The 22,822-nt window shown below is 33.3% G+C and overlaps 3 protein-coding genes across 15 annotated transcripts in view; 1 reads left to right on the top strand and 2 right to left on the bottom strand.

Moving 5' to 3' along the window:
- Positions 1-1,541: 1,541 nt before the first annotated feature.
- LOC105320523 (uncharacterized) lies at positions 1,542-5,545 on the bottom strand. The gene is made up of 6 exons (XM_020064150.3): positions 5,455-5,545; positions 5,038-5,089; positions 4,458-4,775; positions 3,473-3,841; positions 2,646-3,047; positions 1,542-1,977 (listed from the first exon to the last, which is right to left on the bottom strand). The coding sequence occupies exons 1-6, from the start codon at positions 5,527-5,529 to the stop codon at positions 1,589-1,591; spliced, it is 1,605 nt and encodes a 534-aa protein (XP_019919709.3). The 5' UTR covers positions 5,530-5,545; the 3' UTR covers positions 1,542-1,588.
- Positions 5,546-9,511: 3,966 nt separating this feature from the next.
- LOC105320522 (uncharacterized) lies at positions 9,512-12,219 on the top strand. Its single transcript, XM_066072161.1, has 5 exons — positions 9,512-9,744; positions 10,135-10,189; positions 10,927-11,253; positions 11,675-11,793; positions 12,063-12,219. Exons 1-4 carry the CDS (start codon positions 9,655-9,657, stop codon positions 11,773-11,775), a joined length of 573 nt encoding a protein of 190 aa, XP_065928233.1. The 5' UTR covers positions 9,512-9,654; the 3' UTR covers positions 11,776-11,793; positions 12,063-12,219.
- Positions 12,220-16,249: 4,030 nt separating this feature from the next.
- The window catches only part of LOC105320499 (intermembrane lipid transfer protein VPS13A), a 76,246-nt gene continuing 69,673 nt past the window's right edge, over positions 16,250-22,822 (bottom strand). For all 13 annotated transcript variants that reach the window (XM_066072236.1, XM_066072235.1, XM_066072242.1 and 10 more), the window contains 9 exons: positions 22,508-22,583; positions 22,141-22,226; positions 21,589-21,712; positions 21,139-21,262; positions 20,435-20,498; positions 20,070-20,215; positions 19,213-19,336; positions 18,968-19,066; positions 16,250-18,527 (listed from right to left, as the gene is read on the bottom strand). In XM_066072236.1, the coding sequence (XP_065928308.1) occupies positions 18,968-19,066; positions 19,213-19,336; positions 20,070-20,215; positions 20,435-20,498; positions 21,139-21,262; positions 21,589-21,712; positions 22,141-22,226; positions 22,508-22,583 (843 nt within the window). In that variant the 3' untranslated portion in view covers positions 16,250-18,527. The remainder of the gene's footprint in view (positions 18,528-18,967; positions 19,067-19,212; positions 19,337-20,069; positions 20,216-20,434; positions 20,499-21,138; positions 21,263-21,588; positions 21,713-22,140; positions 22,227-22,507; positions 22,584-22,822) is intronic.

A 22,822-nucleotide genomic window follows, 5' to 3' on the forward strand; every position in this document is an offset into this window, starting at 1 on the left:
TTTCTATTGATCGACGTATCAAAGAAAAAATTGACCGGAAAACTTCATCAATGCGCGTAGCGCATTGATGAAAAAGTTTTCCGGTCAATTTTTTCTTTGATACGTCGATCAATAGAAAAATTATTATCTTCATTTCTTATCATTTAATAAAACATTTTCAAATAAAAAAATGTGATGTGTCATTGATCAAAAATGTAAATAATGTAAATGAAGCGGCGCGTATGAATACAAAACAACAACAGCAACAATATTCAAAATGGATGCGCCTCAGCTGATGCAGAGCTACTGAGCTGAATTAAAGGATGAAACACAAATAGTGAGTTAAAATCTGAACCGGCTGAATTGAAAACGAAAGGAAAATACATGCGATAGCTTGTGATATTATTCACTGTGCAGAAAAACTCGTAATAAAACTAGTTTTCATGTGAGATCGCTGGAATATGCAACTGGACATAACCATCCAAGGAAAGGCGATCGTGGATGAAAATAGCTGATATGTCGACAGAGAATAGTATGTATAAGCGACTTTTGTAAACGTTGTGGTAACTAGATAGCCAGTGATGTACTTAAATGGTATATTAGCCGCTTGGAATGCGCAGAAGGAGTTGATGCATCACTCATAGCTTTTCTTTACGACGCTTATTCTGATGACCGATCATGTACGTGTGTAAATTTAAAAATTATCGTTACCAAATTTGAACAGCAGTGTTACCTTGAAAGTTTATAGGCCTATATGTTCGTTATAATATTCCTGGAAAAGGAACAGCCAGCCTCGCTGTAAATGTTGATTGATCTCAAGCAGACGAAATCGTGAGAAGACGCTTAATTTTCTATTTCGTGAATCAAATAATGTGTTTTGTTTATTTTTGAAGGTTAAACTTTCAATTTTTTATATTCACAAGGTTGCATTTTGTTTGCTGACAATAAAACAGACACAACTTTACTTTTCTTGACAGTGTTTATCTTGGAAATTCCCGTTCTATAAATAGTGTTAGATCAGAACAGTTGAGAAAAGTAGATCCGGCAAAAATTTTATTGATGCAGGTATCAAAGAAATTTTTCGACCAATCAGAAGCGCCGATATCTCATCAAATGAATAAATATTAAATGATATACTTTTCCATGACGTTATAGATTTAAACCACTGTGTTTTTCTCCAACTCCATTAAAATTGACGTATTTACATGTAATATTAAAACATGTTTTTGATAACATTTAAAAGGAATTACTGTTATAACATATCATTGATTCTGTTAACAAATCTATGTGAATTAAAAAGATACATTACAGTCTGAATGTTTACTTTTGATGCGATAGCTAAATGTCAAGGTCTAGGCTAATACAGGGTATTTGCGAGTGGTAAAATGCAAATATAAGTAATAAACAATGATTATTTAGTGAACATGGCGTTATGAATAGCAATTGCTCTGCTGGCATATTTTCCATGATGCGCTAGCGCGCATCATGGAATATGCCAACAGAGCAATTGCTATTCATAACGCCATGTTCACTAAATAACGTTGTTTATTTCTTAAATAAATTACAAGATGACTGTTGCTCAGTCTGACGCTACACCCCCACATTCCACTCAGGCGGTGAGAGTCCAGATAGAGATGAGGGTGTGGAAGAAACTCCTCCCTTTCATTCGGAACTCAACCTTGTCTCCCTGCCAAAGCCTCTTCACCATCACGACTTTACTATCGTTAATGAAGTAGTCATTGTCCGGCCCGTCGCTAAGCAACATGTCAACAACATCCCCGTTTACGACAATCTGATACGTGGTATCCACTTGCATTCCGAGGAGATTAGCGGAAATGACGTAGGTGTCAGAGCGTTTGGCCGTGAAAATTCCAGTTGTGGCGTCGAAACTGGAATCGATGTCAAGAAAGACTTTTCCTTGGACGAGCAGGTTGCAGAAGTCAGTGCAGTCTTTTCGTGTCTGGTTCTGTTGCACTGTGACTGCTGTTACATCTGGTTCTGTAACATGGAGAAGTATTATGTCTAGTAAAGCAACTACTACGCAAAGATAAGCTTTAAGGTGGTAAGAGACACCTCCAAGTTGTGACGTAATGTTTATCGGTTAAAACACGAAAACCAAATGTAATTTTGTAAATATAGTTTCTTTTCCCCAAAATAATTGTCACATAACAGTGTAGTACATTGGGTTGAGGGTTTACTATGAATCTGTTCGTCTTAAAATCGAATTCCGCTGTGGATTCCACAGGTTTTAAAAAAAAGTTTTTTACCTTTCAAAAAATAACTTAAAAGTATTTTTGGGTTAAAATTTGTAAAATTTGAAATTTGTAAACCGGTGAAAGTATTTTAATTGATTTTAATGTACTTTAATCCATATTAATATCGACAGATGTCCCATACTATCTTAGGAGGCTGAGTGGTCTATACATATTACTCATAAGATCTGCAACAAACTTTAAAAAAAAATGTTTTCCAATATCTTTACTCAAAACTCTTATTTTTAATATTTATATATAAATTTTGAAAATAGCAACGAACATCTGGCTCGCTTAATAGCAAATATCCAGCTGAAAAAAGAAGCAAACCCACCCCAGATGACATGCATGTAGTAAATACGGATATTGTTAATCAAACTGAAAATGAATAATGATTCTAGACCATGAACAAACCGTCAATGCTGAAGTACTTGAACACAGCAATGGAGGTCTCGCTCGACAGATGAGTCTCGTTTTCAGCGTAAAATGTGTTGGAGATGACTTCACTCTCATTGAACCTCATGATAAAAGTATAGGAGTTGGTGCTCCGAGCGGGCGTTTTCACTGTCGTATACCGCAATATTTTAAACTTCAAGTTGATGAAAGAGGCATGCACGGGGTCATTATGGGTTGCTGACGTCAGCGTAACCACGTAGATGCCGTCGCTAGGGATGGTGTAGTTCGTTTTACCCACGAAAGCCCCAGCCGTGTCTAAATGGACGTGGTCATAGGACAGGGGCTGATAACTACTGTAAGGGAGGACTTTGTTGTCCTGGACTGTGGCGTATAATATGGCAGGGGGTCCGTCCATCAGCGCTGGAAAATAATGACAAGTACTTGCAAATTTCAAGTTAACATAATTGTGCATATCTGTTGATATAAATTGCCAAGAAGACAAATACATCGAGAACCCATATTTTTGTTTTTGATCATTTGCAAACTTTTGATTTTCATAACCCTTTCTGAATTGTGTATAATCTACACGATTATTTCTGTATCATATTATTATGTTTGATTCTCAATGTGCTATCCTCATTTTTTCGTGTAGCTATTATCTTTAAAAATCAAGTTTGTCGACTTTCTTAACTTGAGTATTGAAGAAATAAACATTGCTTTAATATAAAATAAACAAAACATATCTAATTTTTTTTACCTTGACTTGCATTGCATCACAAAGCAAGTTAACAAAACAGCACTTGCTTAAAAATCAAACGCGTTAATAACTATTGAAATCTCCTTACTTCGCAGAGAAAAACAAGACAATGAAGAGCCACTCTGAAGAGTTCCATTCGAGTACACGCTAATTTCGTCCCCCAACTTCAGCTTTAACACAATGGCAGTGGCGCCGTCCTCAAATTCCCATCCATGCTCGACTAGGACATCGTTTGTAATGGAGGCTACAGCGACGCCATTTTTCCTGAGCTCCATTTTGGTGTATCGATCGGTCTTGGTCCGAGCCGTCATATAGAAGGTGTAGTAGGCCTCTCTTTTGGGTTTAAATAACCCTTGTGTTTCGTTATATGAAAGCATCATGTTTGAGCTGATTTTGTCAAAACGGATGTAGCCTGGTCCGGCGGGTACCTCAATACTTCCGGAAAAACTTTCCATGACTTAAAATTATATGAAAAACCCCAAATGAATCTTAGTTTATGATGAAACTATATGGATGAAACCATATAAAATAATTGTTCTTCTTGTAAATTAAAAAACCGCTCATGTAATCGATATGATCTACTATCCCGGTAACACACCGTTATTCAACTCTTGGGACTTTCTAAGCAAATATTATCAAGAAGGGGATTTGAAAAACTTTGCTAATTAAAGGTTTAATCTCCTCTAAGTTTTTTTTTAATTAAAAAGATTCCACTTATTATAATTTAAATAAAAGTTGTATCATTTCCAATTAAAGCATTTAATAATTAAGATTGCCAGTTTTTCTCGTAATAATATGGTTAGGCTACTACTGGATAAAGCCATGCCTTTCAGTCAAAGAATTGTAACCGGAAGTTCTTAAAAGGTGACTGAATGACACATTTATGTAATTCAGTCATCTTATAATCATCTATCAGTTGACTGAATGACACATTTATGTAATTCAGTCATCTTATAGTCATCTATCAGTTGACTGAATGACAGAGCTATGTAATTCAATCACCTACATATAGTCATCTATCAATTGACTAAAAGACACATCTTCATTAGGTAGAGGTACATATTGTTACTCACTCTCAGTCATGACCGCAATTGTGGAGTAGCCTTTGTGCCCATCCTCGGTGGCGACCTCGATCTCGTACAACTTATTGTCAACAAGGCCCCCCTGACAGAAGACTACTTGAGTTTGGAACTGGTCTTTGATGCCGCCAAACGATGAGTTGCAGCCTCTGCATAGAACGTTGTAGCTGACATCAGCTGCCCCATCGCGAGGCTGTATTTTGTATTTTAGCGTTACGTTGCGAAACATCGGGCATTTCACCGTGCACATTGCCGGTTTGTTAGTAAAGAAAACCTCTTGATATTTTCTGTCTAAAACGAGTTTTGGAGCAACTGCAAAACATTAAATAAAACATACATAAAATTGTTAATTTTATTTTCTGAAGTGAGGAAAGGGGGGGGGGGGTAGTGAATGGAATCACTTAGAAAGCATTATTGGTATATACGAGTATACAGAAAATTATAGTGCATTTCAAAATAAATAAATCTAAATTTATCTTGTCAAAGACACCTATGTTGAAATATTTTGAAATAACATTAAAGTCATATAAAAGACACTTCTATCAGTGGAATATAAGGACCTATTACGACTCACGTGGGTAATCATTTTTAAACCGGAAGCAACCCCTGGGTGGACTATAATTTTTCTACAATAAACACAAAACGCATAGGTATACTACATGTATTTTTAAAAAATACATATGGGAACTCAAAATAAAAAGAAACTCATGCTGTAGTTGATAATGAACCATGATCTTAAAATATGATTTACAGCTGCTTCATTCTAAGTAAAGGTGTTTGTTTGCAGATCACAAATATTAAGATATTTCACATAAAAACTAGAATTAAATACAAATAATAGATTATAATAATTGACAATGATACAATAGCATATGATATCATACTTCTATAAACTTCTGTAAAATCAATTATTTAAGAAAAAATAGGTTTTTAGACAACAACGTGTGGTGTTTTGGTTATTGTTTTCATTACAAAATAAAATAATACCTACATTCATATTAATGCCGTCGTTTGTCCCCATCTGAAAGGATCTCAGAGTCAGGAGGATGTTCACGATGGTCGTCATGTTGGCTTTAGATAACTTGGACATTGCATCCATCGGTTATATAGCGCGCTAAAGTACCACGTGACCACGCCGATGTATCACGTGACTATCTAATATGAGATGAGATTATAGATAGCGCCAAAGTGCATTACCAGTAGACCGCGTATTTTTCAAGTCGTATTTCAGAGGTGTAGGTCAATGTTAAGATTTCAATTATTGATAATTTAGGGTTCATTGTTTCTGTCAACTAAGTTAAGCATCGTTGGTATTGCTCTTAGATTCCTAATTAATATATTATATGTGATATCTAGAATGTCATTAATATATACTTGACGATGATACACTGGATGCATATTTTTCCTCTAAAACCAGACAAGGCAAAATGTGTTGTAATGCATCGCACTGCGGAAAAGAAATCACAAGTCCTAAGACTTTGACATCTTCGTGTTTGATCTTTCTTTTACAATAAAAAATTATTTACATGACTCATGTGATTCAGATACATTTAACCCCCAACCACCCCTAAAAAAAGACCAAAAAACAACCCCCCCCCCCCAAAAAAAAAAAAAAAAAAAAAAAAAACCAACAACCCAGAATATTCATGCTTTTATAAATAATCTATTTCTGTTGTATCTTCAAAGATAAAACTATGTCAGTGAAAAATTGATTAAATTCAAGGTTTGAATAGGAAAAAACAATAGGACAATGGACTGCATTTTACAGTAACTGTTGTCAAAAGGAAAGATAGAATATCTGTTTACATATATGAACAGCCTATATATAATTATATGTAAAGAAAAACAGATGTGTGGTTTTGCATGTTTCCTTTTCTTTATTGAATGTCCCATTACCTTCTATAGCACAAACCAGACAATTTTATTTTGAATATTATCCGTAAAAAACCGTAAACGTTAATCTAAAAAAATCAAGATGAATTATCGTATAAAATAAAAAATACTTGCAATTAAAAAACCGCTTAATGCTTTTTTATTCACCAATTTGCAAAATTTCAACAATATTCGAATTCTACGAAAATTTAATGAATGCAATAACAATTTAAAATCAGTTGGGCAAAAACTGGAATATATTTTGCAGGTAAAGTTGACCAGAAGTGGTACAATTTTTATCATTAAAGACACACAATGTTAAATTAAAGTAATAGGTAAAAAGTTTTCAATGTTCAGAGAAATAATTTCTAGATTTTTGCAGATAATTTATTCGAAAAAATATAAATGATTATAAACAAATGTCTGACATCCTTGTTAATTTCAGGGATCAGTATTGCATATGCTGATTGATATTATTATTATAATAATGACTGTTATGCACATGATTTACCCACAAATGTTAGCAAAATGATACACAAATGAATACACAATCAAGATATCTACAAATATAATCTGTCTTTTCAATTATATTAACAAATCTACTTCCGTTTGCTTTCAGTTATCAAGTTTATTGTTTTGACTTCCTTAACAAATTTGAAATATTGAACATAAATCAGTATATGTTCTTGGTGGAAAGTTTGTGGAACCTGAGTACATACATTTAATAAATCAATACGTTTTTATATTTTGTAACCGAAAACAATGTACTAGATTAGGGTTAAAAAGAACAGGTGTCGCCTCTGCGATGTTATAAAACTACTAAAATATTAATTCATGTTTCATTTTGATAGCCTGTTTTAATTCAATTATCTAAATAAAATGGTTCATTTTTTTTAATTGTCAGTTTTGCCGGACCTGTAAGAGTACATACCTACTTACAAAACATGAAAACAAAACAGGCTACAAAGTGACAAATGGACTAATGGACCAGAAAACAATCTTCTTCAAGGTCACTAGATACAGATCTCCAAAACTAGTCACAATTATAACCACTCTAAAGAAAGGATACAGGATTCAGGACTATAGTTCTTCCATCTGATAAAGAGATTACCTGCTCTAAATGATGTTCGTTTTGAGCAAACAAATCTCAATTTTAATCCGTTATTACATTAAACATAATTACAATCTTGTTATCATCAGAAGGAGGTTACAAACAAGGCAATAAATTTTGTACTTATTTTTATTTTTGAAAAGATGAAGATGAAATCTTTTAATGCGCAAAAGCTGCTCTGTATTGATACAATCTATCACCTGATGACTGCAATAATCCCCATACGTCGTTTTATCTTGTAAAGTAGGAAATAAGACTCAGATATCTAATAATGACATCAGTAATTAAAATTTGTGATAGCATAGCAAAATAAATTGGATTAAAATTGGTTTGTTGATTAGAAAAGCCCAAACAACAATCAAATGGTTTTTAAAAACACAAAAGTACATGCAAGGTGCATCAATAAAGAGACCTTTTTAAAACAAATTGATTTCTGTATATTTGTATCTAATTTAATTTTTAAAAAAAGTGTGATTTTCAACCTCTATAATAATGCATTTTGTTCTCATTTCTTAATTGCATTTTTAAGTTTATATTTAGAGGCCATAATGGATGGAATATTGCTAAAATATGAAGGTAATATTTAATGTAATGTTATTAACAGCCAGTGAATAAATTATGCATACTGTATTAAGGGTTATTTTCGCCCCGTGTAATTGTCGCCCATCTACACTTGCTAACAGGTTTGCCCCGTATTGAATTCGCCCAGACACAGTCGTATTCAAAGATAGATAAAAGGAGACATTAGATTTCGCCAAGTCTTGAATTCACATACGGACAACGAAGGCGAAAGGGGCGAAAATAAAACGTTTTAATAAAACGGAGACGAATACTTCCCTGTATTCAGTACTGTAAACCAACTTTTGTTCGCGAGGATTGGTTTGAGGCGAGAAATATTCGCGACGACGATACCCTCGCAAAGCTCGCGAAAATTTAACGCACGCAAATAAAAGTTGGTTTAGAGTACTTCAAACAAAGTATCAAACACTTGGACATTGACTTTAAAGGATCACGACCATGATGCTGATATTTATAACTTTAGGCTCATCAAAGTTGACGTTTGTTATTTTTTTAATACATATTTAATGCTATGAATAGTAAATTAAGGTATCTTTCATTTTGAAGAATTATTTGGATATGTCGATTGTCAACATTTTTTGAGAACACAGAGCTGGGGATTCTTTACAAGTTTCAAATAATATCTGCAATATGACTACTTTTTAAAAGTAGTCATATTGCAGATATTATTTTAAAAATAATATATGTCAGAAAGGACACAAGGCTTTGTTTAGAGATACATTGATAAATAAATTAAAAAAATTAATCTAAAACAATTATGTTTTATGTTATGTGAGCATGTTACACTTGCAAGTGGTATGATTTTTAAATTTGTTACGAAGCAAACATTTAAACAATTTCAACCTTTGATTGTTACCAAAAACCATAACACGATTCTTCTTTATATAGAATACATTAATTTTTTATCTCCGTATCTCGCTCCAATCTCGACACTGACTTTGAATTTTAGATAGTATTAGATAATTTTAGATACTTTTAGATACTTTCGGATAAATTTAGATACTTTTAGATAATTTAGATACTTTTTATCAATACTGTTGTAGACTAAGTAACCTGCGATACAAATTGGGAAAAAGAATATAACGCTATGCCTCATTACATGTATTTTATTTAAATACTTGTAAATGTTAATCTCAGTAACCTATTCTAAACAATTAAAATGGACAAAATTACTTCTTGACTTACTAATAAATCTTGACCATGTCCTTTTAAATTTATTCACATTTAGATTTATTTTTCTAGACTGGTAAAGTGCAAATTTTATGATATACATGTATTAACTCGTACAGATTCCGTCTTAAAGTGAGATTTAAAGTGCAGGGACCATAGAAAGATAGTCACTGTTCACAACAAGCATTAATCTTCTTTTCGTTTATCTACAAATGGTATCATCAGTGTCTACATTTTTATTGTTTGTCCCTGTATCCTTTCGTCTAAAAAAACCGAGCTGTTTTTCATCAGATAAACAAACAATAGCTTTAGCCTTACCGAGCTGATTAATATCTCATCAATGATAATAATTATATGTTCTAAAAACTAAAATACGGGGCGCTGTTCGCTTCTTCGGACTGGTATAAGAGTAAAACTCTCGTGCGTTATTGTACCAGACTTCGTCGAGACCCTGACAAGATGTTGCCCATTTTGGCGGAGAACTTTGCCTCTTCAGTTTACTTTATGTCGATAACCACTATGGTCCTCAATTACCCGAATCTCAGCAAGGTAATGTCAGTTTCATCTCTTATTACATTAATTTTATTTTCTCAGTTCATACAATTAACTTGTATGTTGAAAAATTAATTGATTTCAATTCAATGAGATTTTCTTCGATCATGAGTTCACGAGATAAGTTTTACTTAAACACAATACATGTACTTGGATTTTTTACTTTATTTTTCTGATATGAATTTTAAAAAGTACTTGACTGTTCTCTCTCTCTCTCTCTCTCTCTCTCTCTCTCTCTCTCTCTCTCTCTCTCTCTCTCTCTCTCTCTCTCTCTCTCTCTCTCTCTCTCTCTCTCTCTCTCTCTCTCTCTCTCTTATTCAATTAATACTGCCTATGTACATGTATGTCGTTTAATCCACTTTTATCTTTCAATTGTACTTTAACTAGAATCAGATGAACCAGGACTTTTGCTTTGAAGACATGACAAGGACCAGCTATCCGCGTATGTATGACATAGCTTTACCGTAGTTAGATGCATCTCATGGCTCTCTAACACTCTCCATGTTGCTAATTTCTTTATTTTCTTCTGACTATGAATACTAGCAATAAATATAGTAGGTAAATGCTTTCCCTTGGCTTTTAATGAGGTTGGATAATAGACAAATTAATCATTAGATCTGCCTTACACTTTGATATACTAGTATGCATGATAATTTGGACCATAAACTAATACTGAGTTAAGGTACTTCACTACACCGAGACTTATACTTCTTAAGACACTACCTCACAAGATGGCGATTTAAATGTTTTGTTAGACTGTTTGTATCAATTGATTCAGATGTATGTCGTCATAGCTCAGTGGTTAAAGTATCAGGCTTGTGAACCACAGGCCATGAGTTCGAATCCACTTGGGGCTTTTGTTTATGTTTACTGAATGAAATTTTTGAAAATATCATTTTTTAAAATCTAAAATTGCACATTTTTTCGCGTATTTGACATATACACTTCTTATCCATCATGCATCTATGTTGGCCCAATGTCGGAAAATAACATCGGCCCAATGTAATTTTGCTCATCGGCGCAACATTGCCCCAACGCGTTGGCGTGACGTTGGCCCATTGCCAGTAGACTTATAGTTTTAATTTTGGCCCAATGTCATCAACATAATGTTTATTTTTGTATTGTGTTCTCTATATGTTTTTTTTCCTGTAAATCAACCAATCATCGCTTCTGTTACAGTGCTGCCACTTATTACACTGAGACATCCAATAAAACTTCTCGATCAAAGCCAGAGCTGTCAGGTCTGCTGTCAGTCTGACAATTCCGCGACGCTTAACTTCCGCTATTACGACCCCTTAATGGAGAACAAGATTACCCTACACCTGAGTTTTAATGGCCAATCCCTGCCTTTCCATGCCTCGAAGACTCGCCACATCTTTGGAAGCATGTTCCACATCCACTTCTCTTACCCGGAATATATCCCCAGTGTTTACGAACTTCGCATTGAGAATCGGTACGGGATGACGAGGGTTGAGTTTGAAGTCTTGAATCAACCCAAATCTATAGGTAATCAGCTAATCAATAAGCTGGACTGTTTAATTTAGATGACATAAATTCTTACTGCCAGATTAAAAACGTTAAGGGGCGCTTCGTAATTATAACCATGTTGCAAATTATAAACTATTTGATAAAGCCTTATTTCAAAACAAGCCAAAATCGTAGTTTATTTTTCTATTTTTCATAACTCATCCAAAACTATATGTAGCTAGGTTGAGAGAGTATTAGTAGTGTTCAATAAAGCTACAGGTTATTTGATTTTAATTTTGCAATGTGTTCCAATTCCTACTTGCATTTTTGTACTACGACTATCATCATCTTAGTAATGACGATTTACGATGGTTTCATCAGATTTTACGAATGTTATTAATGTTAAACTTACTACCCGTTATCTTAAAGCAATAAGTAAGACAATCTTGATTTATTTCAGCAACAACTAAGGCCCCGTGTACATCGCTGGCCTGTAAGCTGGGGAGATCGGTCAGGAACGACCTCATTGGTGTCCCAAGAAATCTGACCACGAGCGCGTAGTCTGCTGGAGACTTGCAGGTAAAATAAAGGGAACAAAAGCTGCAGGAACTTTCTCAAGATTAGATCTATTTTATAACGGATTTGTCTATGTAATGTTGAATCTGGAGTGCCGCTGTTGAATTTGAAATTTTTTTTAATTGAAATAGTGTACAGTTAACATAGTCAAGAATTGTATCACTGTTCCATATATGGCATGATTTCTCTCTTTTTTTGGCCTGAAAGTGTTTTTTAAAAAATCCATCTAATATTTACCAATTTTCTGAAATTTTCATTTTGCTCTTTTTCAGTGTTTGTTTGCAGAGGATAAGACATGAGTAATTTAACAGTATGTTTGAACGTTGGATCACACAGTCGTCTTATCAACAAAATATATAAAAATGAACAATTTGTATAATAAACAATATATATTGTTAAGCTTGATGAATTTCCGTCATTGTGTATGCACAAACCTTTCATTAAAAATATAACTACAAAAACATTTTTATTTATTAATTTTGTTTCACTGATCATAAGATTGATTAAAGTATCCAATCAAGAATATTGCGCTTATCAGTTCTGGTGAAGATACATGTACAATCACTCACTGCATATCCGGAAATATTCGCCCCTGTTTTATTTTCGCGCCTTTCGCCCTCGTTGTCAGCCGTGCGGGGCGAATTTAAGACTGCATGGGCAAATTCCAATGTTTTAAATTATCTTTCTTTAAACATAGCTGTATCTGTGCGAATTCAACACCGGGTAAAATTGTTTGCAAGTGTAAAAGGGCGCAAATTGCACGAGGCGAAAATAACACTGCATGTATACAATGTAATGTAATTTGAATAGTATTTATCAAGCTACAATTAATGTATATATGTAGCACGGGAACTATGTTAAATTGTTTTAATTGTTTTATTGCTCTCTCTCTCTCTCTCTCTCTCTCTCTCTCTCTCTCTCTCTCTCTCTCTGCAAATAACATATCATTACTTGACAGTGTAAGGGACGTCATCGTCACATGACCGTCATTTATTTTTCATCGCAAACAATATAAAATCATTGAGCGATGTTTAAAAATTAAATAATACAAGTGTACAACGTTTACAATTAGTTTACATTTATTTCAATAAGAGAATTTAAGTCATGAAGAATCTACGTCAGTAACTCGCTGTTGACTTTTTTTCTTGTGAATCCACTTTATCAGAGAAATAGCACCACCTGTGCCCACAAGCAGCGCCCCCGCACCCACCCCGATGTACACATAAGTCTTCGTGTTATTCGCCGTTTTGGACTGTGAGCTGTTCCTTTGTTGGTTTGTGGTAATGGCAATCGTTACCGTTGTTTTTCTACCTTGACCAGTATTAGATATTAGAGATCCTCTGCAGGCAGGGAAAAAACAATCAACAGCGTCAGTTTTTGGTATCAATATTGGTTGTCCGAACTCTTCTGTGGGTCGGATAAACTCGTTATTTAATGATTGACGATGTTTTAAATTATTCATTAAAACATTAATGAGGGCGATTTTTTTCAGTCGTAATTCAACGACAATCGGCTTTGACCTCCATGTTTTAATTGGCCTTGTAGGTACTTGGGCCAGTTCGCCTTTTCAAAAGATAAAACGCCCATTAGTATTTTTGAAACAATGTATGCTTGAATAATTTTGAAAACTGAAATTAAAATGGCATATCAAATTGACAAAAAGACAATATGTGAGTTTAAAAATCTTGTGAGAAAAAAAACCCACTACAATATCTTAATGACATTCTTACCTTTTAAGATGAATGCAAATATAAAAACTGCCAGAGGTAGCATGCTATCTAAAACACAATATGTAATAATTATGTAGGGACAAACTTATGTCCGCTTGTGTGAAATTTATTTTTTCTATTAAAATAAAATTATGTCGTCATGCATGATAAATATCTTGACATGCACGTTGGTTAAGTCAACATGCAACATAAATATGATGGCATGCAAAAACATTGCAATCATGCATGATTTGGTTCATATTCTAAAATATTTCAACGTATACATGTACTTACAATCGATGATAGATTGCTAATATAGTCACGCTAATCTCTCTATATTGGTCACGTACCAAACTTTGTTACAATCGTGTAAAGTTCTAAGTTGTCGTCGATTTTTTTAGTTCTTTCGCAATAAGTGAGCCAGCACACATAAATGCCCCTTATATACCAATTGATATCAGGTTATCGGATTTCTGAATTTTTGATTGGGGGTTGCAAAACGATGAGTTAATTTATTCTAAAAATTTTAAAATATAGGTTTAATCTATATACGTATTTTACATATCGCTAGCTAATTAGTTTACATATTGGCAGATGAAAAAAATGTTTCATTATTGAAACGAGTCCTATTCATAAAACTCTAATTATTTAATTTATTATATCTAATATACAACGACCAAAACTATCTGTGATTGTTAAAACCACGTATTTGATAAAATTATTATTTATGTCCGCAACTTTTTTAACATTTAGTTGCGACTGTTTCTTCATTAATGTTCATTGTTTTAAAATACTTTAAAATGCATGTATGATTTTAATTACTCTTCTTCCTAGCGCTTATTTAGAATTTTAATATGCTTTGATCATTTTTATTAGAAATTTAAACAAACTAGAAATAACGTATATAGAATTGTCGACTTTGTTTGAACTCTAAGCATCCTTATCAAACGGTCCATTCGTATACAATTATTAGTAAATATACGAAAAGGTATAGGAAAAATGAATAACATGAATTTTAAGACACTCTTACAATATATCCATCATTCAGTAGAATAAAAAGAACCCCTTTACTTCCATATGAAGATCGAAAGCTGTGATGGATGGAATAACATTTTATTTTTTAAGTTCTATTTTTAAAGTGCTCTTAGTTAAAGTGATTCAGAAACATGTCAAACTACAATGTAGCAATGAATACAATGTTGTCATTAAAACCCCGCGCAGTTTAGTGTCCCAATTGAAATAAAATAAATTGGACAGATATTGAATTTTTTATTTACTCAAACTATACACAAAGGGTACAACTTCTTTGCTAACATTCATTTGAAGGATTTCAATTTTAAACTGCAAACATTGTCTTACCTTTTTGCGATTCGCTCCACGATAATTTAGATTCTGCACAATTTACAAACGTTTTTATCAATTCTTTAAGACATCGTCCAGTTTAACAAAACAGAAATCTTATCTATTTTCTCCAAGCAACTTGGAAGTTGACGGATAGAAATATAAATTGTACCAATATACCAGAATTGGTTAAGTGTCTTGTCGTGGAAGATAAATAGGTCAATCATACATTATGCCTTTTATACATGTAGTTTAATGTTAATCGTTACGGTAAAATAAGATATACCATAAGTTTTATAAGTACATGTTATAAAAATTTAAACAAACTGCTTGGTTGTTTTGGTTTCTACATAAAATCAGTGCATTTCAAGGTACTTGTAACAAAGACTAACTAAAGGAGTTTTAAAAACTTGTCAAATGAAATGAACTCGTTACAATTCAATCAAAAATACAATATTAATGGGCTACGTTTGAAATATCTAGCCTTTAAAAGAATTTAATGCACAGTTTAATACACGTCCCAGACAACAATGATCTCTTAAAGCTTGTAAAAGATATAACGGTAAGTTAAACGTTGACGGTGTTTTGGTATGCTTTGGGTACACAACCCACGATTGTTTTGCAGCGCGTGACAATGCACAGTAACTATTACAGGGTGTCCCAGAATATCTGATACCTTTTGAAATTCATATAAATTAAATAATATTTGAAATGGCGAAAATGTGTAAATTGTGACTCAAATAAAAAGGAAAATCTCTTAATTTTGTTCCACAAACAAATTTGGGACAAGAATGCGCTTTTATTAGAAATATGATGTTAAATACAAAATAGCATCATATTTCTTTGGTTGAATTGGAATTTAGTCAATATAAATTGGACAAGAGAGCGGCCATCTTCCGTTTTAAATAACATTATCTAACACCAACTCCTTAGTATATGAATTATGAAAAAAAGAAGGCCTACAGGAATACCAACTAAACAAGCGACAGACTTCTTAAATTGCGAGAGGATTTCAGAAAATTGGATCCGTGCAGTGGATGTTGTAAGGAATTTTAGTCATCGACTTGAGGTTGTCATTGATAACAAAGACCGTTATTTGGAGCACTCTCTTTAAACTCGTTCTGTTTTTATAAACAATACTCATTTTTTTAAAAACATCTGAATGTTTGTGAAATTTGTTGAGTGAAAATTTACATCATATACACTTATGAATATGCATTTGACTTGTTGTTAAATAAATTTAATAAAACGTCATTCAATGAGTAAATGGTATCAAACATTATAGAACACCCTTACATGAATACGTCAAATGACGTACACTGCTAATGGGATAAAGGGGCGTGCATTATTTACATTATATATTTCATTATATCAGTTGGTATTTGTAAAAAATAAAATAAAAAATAAACTGTTTGTTTTTAAATTACTTGTTTAATTAATTGCTTTCTTGTAATAACAGGAATTATAACGACATAAATACAACTAGCTTATAAGTCAACAGAAATAAAACAACAACTTATAAAAACAAATCAACCCATTCAATATCCACTAACAAAATTATGTATACATAATTACATAACATCCAGCTATGCCTGTACTAGTGTTACAGCCATTGCTAGGCTTGTAAGTCATCGTCTCTCTAACTTAATGGACAAGAAGTGCGCTTATGATTTTCCTCATAGTAAAATGTATTAGTAGTACAATTTATCTTGAAGAACTCAATATACATGTACTAATATGTAATTAAAAACGAATTTACAACTGTTCAGTGCAGATATTAGGGATGGGACGAATGCAAGATAAAATTATTAAAGAAAATGTGCAAGTATCTTATAAAAGCAACAAAGCACAGAACTATTGGTTCAAAACGCCATTAATGATGTATCATTTTTAATTTAAGACTATGAAGAAGGTCATTTCCAAGTACATGACTGTTGTATCCTAATGAACAAAACTCTAACAATTGTTCAGAACATTATTTCTCTAAATATAATTTCTCTATATCATTCAGACTATATTGCCAACATTGATAAATCATCTAAAATTCTTTGGCTTATTATACAATCAGTTTGCACCATTTTCTTGTTCTTTTTCTCCCTAAAAAAATACTAAAATATCGCAAAATACAAAGTTACATAACTGTAATGGATGTTCAATTTAAACTTTACAAAGCAGAAAGAATCAATGATTTCTTAATGAATTTTTTATTGTATATAAAGTATATAAATAGTATAAATCGACTCGTAAAAAAAAATGAAACAATTTCTTGACTTGGAATAATTAATAATTTGCGTATCACTGATACACATTGTCATGTTCTATTTGAAAATCAATAAAAAATCTCCAAAAACATTGGATAAGCTGTTGTAAATGGTAATTTCAGGCCCCGCTATAATGGGATATAAAAATCAAATTATATTCCATCTTTGAATTTTTCAATAATAAGTGACACTTTGTCCTGACTTATTCTTTAAAAAAATCTAATATTAATGTCCATGTAATAATAATACTATTGATACAAATTTTCAATTTCATTGATTTAGAACATGTACATGCATTATATGGCTTGTATTGTGTGGCATATATGTGACTAGGTTTAAACATATATGTAAAATGTAGTTACACCATTGAACAACAACCGTCATAGCTAATAAAAATTATCATTAATCAACAAATCAGTATATAAACTCAGCAATTGTAATGTCTACAAGTGCAACAAGAGGAAACATAAAGAAAAGGGGGCAGTACATGTATGTAAAAAATTGATATGAAAATAAGGAAATTAGGAGTGAAATTGAAGTTATATACTACGCCTACGCTAGCCACCCCCCCTCCCATTTTTTGAAGATTTTGGGAAATTTCAAATTTCCTTTTTTTTTCCTTGTCAAGATTTTTTGGATGAGTCTGCCCCCCCCCCCCCTTTCAAAAACGATGCTACTTGCCTGGATACTAATATTATAATGAGTTACTTTATGAATATTATATATGTATTGCTAGACGTATTTATACAAATGAAGAATCTTTAACTGTTCTTATACTTTTAAGCGGGTGATAGAAGAATGATTGTTTGCAACATACGATAAAAAAGAGCTAGAATGTGTGATGTTAGAATTTAAAGAGTCTACTCATCAATATCACCAAAAAATAACATACCCCAATGTATAGAGTTTACAAGATAACAATCAAACCAAAACAAGAGAGTTTACCCATCATTATCACCACAAAATAACATATTACTCCCAATGTATAGAGTTTACAAGATAACAATCTGAATCAAAACAAAACAAGAAATAGAGATCAAAAAGTTACAACAAATCAGAAAAATAAACATATTATAATATAAAAAAATAAGCTTAAAAAGGTATATTGCACAGGAATAATATCATAAAAATAAACGACACTTATTGAGTCAGACTTCGTGTTATACCAAGTAAACCATGAACAGGGGTCTTTGAGTAGACATGTAATTACTGGATTTCTTGGAAACATGGCATCAAATGCAGCACTAGTCTGAGATATTCTTTCAAATGGCGGTAAGCATTAATCACATTCAACTGTCAATGAAGTGGCCCGTGGCAACAGCAGACTTCATTATTTCATGGAAAATTCCCAGATACTAAACAGTCCCTCTAGTTGGTTTAATAAAGGATCAGATCTCTCTATACAATCCATGATCATACAGGTCAGCTGTAAAATAAAGTTGTTTGTAAAAAACATAGAATTGATTTATTGTCACTGATAGTGTGTTGGGCTTTTTCAAATCAAGACAACACAAGTTTTGTTTTTCGACCAAATTTTTGGTGGTTACGTTAAGGTGGGAACATTATTGTCTTTGCACATACAGTACTCTAACATAAGATCTTATATTTTATTTCCTATTCCCCCAAAAATGACTTGAGAATTGAAACTGCACTTCAAGTATGGTAGGCCGGTAAACAAGTGATAACAAATTACTTTAGTTGTCACTGACATAATGTTAACTCAGCCCTTTTTAAACAACTCAACCCACTAGAATTCCAACCAATTTGAAAACAACCTTTCACATTCAGTTTTGTATATCTGTATAAATGATACAATATCAGTCAGAATGACCTTGACTACCTGCAATTAATAATCCTGATATTTACCTACACACGCTCCAGGCGTTCCTGCACCCATTTCAAAATCTCTGGACTGGAGCTAGATATCTCTATAATATTCCCCGAAAACATGGAACCTTTTTTATCCTGGAAGGCAAAATAATGACAAGGTTCAGATAGCTTCTGACTCTGGGGTTTATTTCATATTGCAGTAGAACATTCACAAAGTCTATAACTGAGATTACAAGCATTTAACCACTGGCATAATTTTATTGTACGTATTATGACTATACCTTAAGAGTGAAGACTAGTTTAGTGTCTGTCACTTCCGGAATCCCCATGATCCTCTCTCTCTCTACCTCCCATTTGACATCATACCCAGGTGAGAAGCGATTTTTTGACAAGCACAAAATGGTTCTGAAAATATTAAATTACTCAATAAATCAATGGACAAATTCAACTAGTAAGATCGACAATTTTAACCAAAAGTAATAACTAAAGTTTCTGTTAATTAAATTTCTTATCAAATGCTGATGTTAAAAGTAACTGAATATATTAAGTTCTTTTATTTAAAAGATTTAGATGCATAGTCATTTCTAGACATCACATTCCAACAGTTACTGTAGTAGAGCAATGCACGAGGTAGGATCATAATAATTATTCAAATTCTTAAGCTAAAACATTAGGGATTTTTTAACTTGGATATTTTATGGCTTAAAGAATTATATGTGAGTGTCAGGTTGACTACTCATCCACCTTATTTAAAAGAATAAAATCAAAAAGGATCCATGTACTGAGGAATCACTTTTATTCATGGGAGTCAATGTACATGTACATGGATAGCCAAAATTTCCCTGGTTCATGGGGAAGTAATTTCGTTGGTAGAAAGTTTTGGATAATTTTAATAAATTAATTGCTTGTATATACGCTCATGGGGATGTAAATTTGTGGGCAAGGGTTACCAACAAAAGACACAAACATTGGTTCCCCACGAACAATGATGATTCTACTAACACAGAATGAATAAGTATGATGCACAATTAGATGTGTTCTATTTAGACAACCATATTTAATGTATCATACAAGACATTCAAATTATTAAGCTGTCTATTAATTGATATACAGTTTTATTTCATTGATAAAAGTTCACCTGTCTGTGATAAAAAGAAGGTCGGCCCGGTCGTCATAGCTGAGGGGGGCAAAGTCCACAAAGATACTGGGGGCTCTCTGTTCTTCCCTCAGACTGGTCAGGATAAAGTTTCCCTGGGCCCGGTACCAGGAGTAAGGCTCCAGGCCCTGCAATACAGACACACTGACATTGTGAAGATGGAACATCGTAACGGTTGTGAAAGTTACAAAATGATCCTGAAACCTTAACTTTGCATTGTTAGAATACTACATTGAAATATTTTACATAGTACTCTAGTAGTAAGAAAATAAATTTTTTGCTCTTAGGAAATGAAAGTGAAAAAGTTTCAGCTTAAGAAATAGTAAATGTTAAACTTGTGGACTTACGTTGTAAGGATTGATGAACCGGGGCAGTCTCATACGTATGGCAACCACATCATTCTCTGCTGATCTGTAACAGAGAGGTCGGTGTACAGACAGACAGATCTTAAAGTTTACTTAACAGACACAGAGGTACTACATGTACATTCATATGTATATGATAAACTTATTGTGCATGTTTTATAGATACTATGTAAAAGAAACTACCTCCAAGAATAAAGGACAATTATATTTTGAAGTATCAACTATGATACATGTATCTGTCAAACTTTGTATTGTATACAGGTATGCTACTGAAATTGGGTGCTTTTAACATTCAAGCAGATTTTTTATGAAATCAATGTATTAACTAAAGGTAAATATTTCCATCCCAGTATTGTTATTTTGTCAGTTGTAATTGGCTATATAACAGTAACTAGATACTGTAAACCAGCTTTTATTCGCTACAATTTTTTGGGTGAATTACATGAGATAAATTCGGTTGAGGCAATCAGTATTTAAGTTTCACAATCGAGCTTTATCTACAACCCTGTTTTTGTAACAGGACAGTTTCTTGGCGAACCTCGCTCAAATTTCTTGAACACGTATTAAAGTTGGTTTACAGTAGACTAAAGCTAGTAGACTTCTGATCTCGACAAGCTTCTTCTAGTTCCTCACAGAACATATTATTTAAGGATGTTGTGGGTATGTAAGATATATACACTAATTACCTGCGGAGACCATCGAAGGCCATGCTGACCATGTCCATCACGCCCCCCAGGGGCTGGGTGATCAGCCCCAGCAAACCTTTACCTATCCCCTTAAAGAATCCCTCCACTCCCTCCTCTGAGGCACCTGCAAATACACGGAGTACAAAACATTGACTCCAAAACCAATTATAATGTTTCAAATCTAAGTTCTTGGTCTACGAAATATTTATTGTAATAGAGAATCCACTAATCAATAGATTATTGCATCACATCAATATTTCATATAATTTGCATGTAGACATATCTGCAAAAAAAATAGTGCTCACAAATTAAGCATTAACTTTTTTAAAACTGCACATTCATGATCATCATTTACTTTTGAGTTAACTTAAATAAGAGTAGAAGACAACAATATGTAGGCAATGTAATGGAGAGAGAGCTCCACCCACCACTTTAGTGACCCTGACCTACCGTGTATGGGGTCTAGCACCACCCCCAGCAGACCAAACTTCATCCCCGACAGGAATCCTTTCCCGGCCATGGCCATGCTGTGAGGCATATTCCTGGGCTGCTGCTGGACCCTACGAGCTCTCCTCTACAAGGTCAAGGACATTAGGTTACTAAAACGCTGAATCATTGCACAAAGACATTAGGAATACATGTGAAAATTCAACTGTAAGATGTTTATCATAATATGCATTTATTTTGTGTTTATATTTTAAACCCTGCAAACTCTAACAACATACTGAAAACAGGATGAACATAGTACAGCAATGTCTTTTAAGCTGGTTTTGTTTTGACTGAACAACTGCTAAATTACTTATTTACCAGTACATGTGTTACTTTTCTAGTTATTGCAGCATTGTTTATGTTGTCTTTAGTTTACAGTTAGACTCATGGCTACTGAGGCATCATACCATAGACAGTTTGACTGTTACTGTAACCTACATGCTATTTATGAGATATAAAAATACTCAGCACTTTAACTAAGGAGTAATTAACACTAAGAGAAGAGGCACCCACCTTCTGGAACTCATCATCCAGGGACAGGTATGCCAGGGTGTTCCCCAGAGTTCCCGAGATCCGGGCGACAGAGTTGGCTGTTCCACCTGTAAGTGAATGGGATTGTCCTGTTCAGTTTGTAGATACTATAATCATGTTTAAATGCTTGTTCTTATAGCAAGAAAACTTGGTTTTCTGCATACTGTCTACTCAGTAGTCTTTTGTCTTGTTACAATATTCAGACAACTTGAGGAGAAACTTCCAACATGTGGACGTATAAGCATTCAAATTCAAATATTAAATGGAAAAAATTAAATGTTTTAAAATTTTCTATATTTCAGTTCAAATTGTTAAGATTTTCAAAAATCACCAGTAAAGGGTCTCTTACCCACAATGTGGCCCATTGCGTTCTGGAACCCCCTGATCATGTTACTGGAGAAAGCATCCTCTCCCTGAATTGTGTCCTATTTACAGACAAAGCAGATGTACTCTTTATACAGTGTACAAATTTGTGGTAATACATTACAGTATCTTACTGCTAAATGTAGGCATGCCGCATTTATATTTAACACTGCAGTAACAGTGCAATGACTCTTAGAATAAAATAAGCAGAATTAAATAGCTGGGATAGAAATCAATGAAGAGATGTTTAGTTTTCTCTAATTGCACGACTTTCTATAGATAGGGTGAAAGAAAATAATGT

Source organism: Magallana gigas, chromosome 9 (genome assembly GCF_963853765.1).
Source record: "Magallana gigas chromosome 9, xbMagGiga1.1, whole genome shotgun sequence".
In the NCBI taxonomy this organism is placed as follows: domain Eukaryota; kingdom Metazoa; phylum Mollusca; class Bivalvia; order Ostreida; family Ostreidae; genus Magallana; species Magallana gigas.